We start from the raw sequence: 2,298 nt of genomic DNA on the forward strand, positions 1-2,298 counted from the left end.
AAATTACTCTTTAAATAGAGCATGTTTTAGCATATAATACTTTTCAATCAGAAACGCGCGTGCTTTGTTAGGGTCGAAGTACGGCGGATCACCGAATTCGTCCTCAGTGACGAGTTCAAATCTAGTTAATTATTTGAATTTTTAAGTTTCTTGGGCACTGAATTACCGTTTCGACGTCGATATTCTCGTCCGGTGACCAGGGCCTAGGCCTATGACCGGTACAGTATAAACCATACCTGGGTGGAGTTCTGACAAGTTCCTGCTTTTAGATTTCAAAAAGTACATTTTATGGCAAACCAAAATATATTACCGCTGGTATTTTACAGTTTTATAATGTACTAGTGTTTATTGATTATTTGAATTTTTACGTTTCTTGGGCATTGAAATAAATTACCGTTTCGACATCGTTATTCTCGAACGATGGCCAGGACCTATGGCCGGCGCAGTATAAACTAGACCTGGGTGGAGTTAACACTAGTAATTTTAATAACCTAGGAATAACCTAGGAAAAAATGTCATTTTTTGGTATAGGTCTCCAGGGAGTAGATCCCCGGCAACTATTGTATCTACTTTGGTGTTACATGGTTACATGTCTCATACATTTAACAGTAACACACGTGTGCTGTGTGTAGGGCCATTCTTTGATAGCAGACGACGTAACTTCCTGTGAGTTACATTGTCTATTAACAGGTAACTGTATGCGTATCGTGTGTGTAACGAATCTCCTTCGTCTGCCAGGATAACTAGGCCTATTTATGAGCGTCAGGGTTCAGCGGCGGTTGTACACCACCGACTTCACTAAACAGAAAGCAATCAAATAATACAGACACAATTTGAATTCACGATCCACGTGAGGCAAGTCAGTTTTTATTTCCAAAATAACTATTCTAGTACTCCCCCTTCATTGGGTCGTAGTATTCGTAAAGTAAACGTGCAACCTTGATGTAACAATAGAAGATCAATAACGGGAGTCTCTTCAGTACCGTACTAGTATGCTGATGACACGCAGTTATATCTAAGTTTCAATCCTGGCAAGTATAATGAGGCTAAGACGGTTATTGAAGCTTGTGTGAGGGACGTTCAGTTTTGGTTAGCAGATAACATGCTTAGTTTTAATCCCAATAAAACTGAGGTATTGTTCATCCACTCTAAGCACCTTAAAAGACTGCCTGTTATCGAAAACATTAACATCTGCGACTCCTCGATTGTTCCATCTTCAGCGGTTCGTAATATCGGTGTAGTTTTCGACTCTAATATGACAATGTGTAGTCATATTAATAACATCTGCAAATCTGTTTCCTACCACTTGCGCAATATTAGATTTATTAAGAAATTCTTAACCAACAAGGCTTTAATTAAAATTGTTCATGCATTAATAACATCTCGACTCGATTACTGCAACAGTATAGTATATGGCATTCCACATAAGCATCTTGTAAAACTTCAACTTCTTTTAAATATGGCAGCCCGTCTTGTAACCGGCACCTCCAGATTTGACCACATTTCTCCAACTCTCCGTCAATTACACTGGCTTCCGGTCAAGAAACGCATTGTGTTTAAGCTAATGCTTATTACATATAAATCATTGAACAACCAGTCACCAGCATACATCCGTGAGATGATTGTGACAAGATCCACGACTTGTACAAGATCCCTTAGGTCAACAACCGATAAATCTGTGCTATTCGTTCCCCAATGTCGTCTCAGAACTTATGGTGATCGAGCATTTGCAGTTGCTGCCCCTAAGCTTTGGAACAGCCTGCCCGATTATGTACGCCAGGCACCTTCAACTGGGATTTTCAAAAGCCGATTGAAAACTCATCTTTATAACTCACTATAGACCCTGTCTCTTATACACATCTAGATGTGTATAAGAGACAGGTCATGTGGTCGGCCTTGGTCGGTCAGTGAAACGGTGTGATGATGTGTGATTCTATTTTTTATCTGTTTTGTCGGTTATTCTGTTTGGTTAGTTTAGGTTATTTCCGGTCAAATTTATTTCCATACATTATTCACATATTTTTGAGACGGTTTCGATCGTGGAAGGCGCTATATAAATATAAAACCATAAACCATAAACCATAGTTTCAGGGCTATCTAGGAACCAACTGAAGTCTCCCCCATGTAGTGGGCTTATTTGCATAATTTTCCCATTCCCACAAGGGCCAATCAGAGCGTGGCTTACAGCTGTCTAATTAATTGGGCTACCACCCCTCAGGGCTGTTCCAACAATTGGGGAGACATCTCGTTACATAGCCCCCCCCCCCCACTTTCAGCCCGATTCGTTCCTTGAATCGA

General features: G+C 40.3%; 1 protein-coding gene across 1 annotated transcript; it reads left to right on the forward strand.

Moving 5' to 3' along the window:
• The first annotated feature begins 1,459 nt into the window (after nt 1-1,459).
• On the forward strand, nt 1,460-1,840 carry LOC117104598. The gene has a single exon (XM_033245447.1). The coding sequence runs from the start codon at nt 1,460-1,462 to the stop codon at nt 1,838-1,840; it is 381 nt and encodes a 126-aa protein (XP_033101338.1).
• The last annotated feature ends 458 nt before the right edge of the window (nt 1,841-2,298 follow it).

This window comes from Anneissia japonica, unplaced genomic scaffold (assembly GCF_011630105.1).
Source record: "Anneissia japonica isolate Jap-2015-1 unplaced genomic scaffold, ASM1163010v1 scaffold12522_len2298_cov107, whole genome shotgun sequence".
In the NCBI taxonomy this organism is placed as follows: domain Eukaryota; kingdom Metazoa; phylum Echinodermata; class Crinoidea; order Comatulida; family Comatulidae; genus Anneissia; species Anneissia japonica.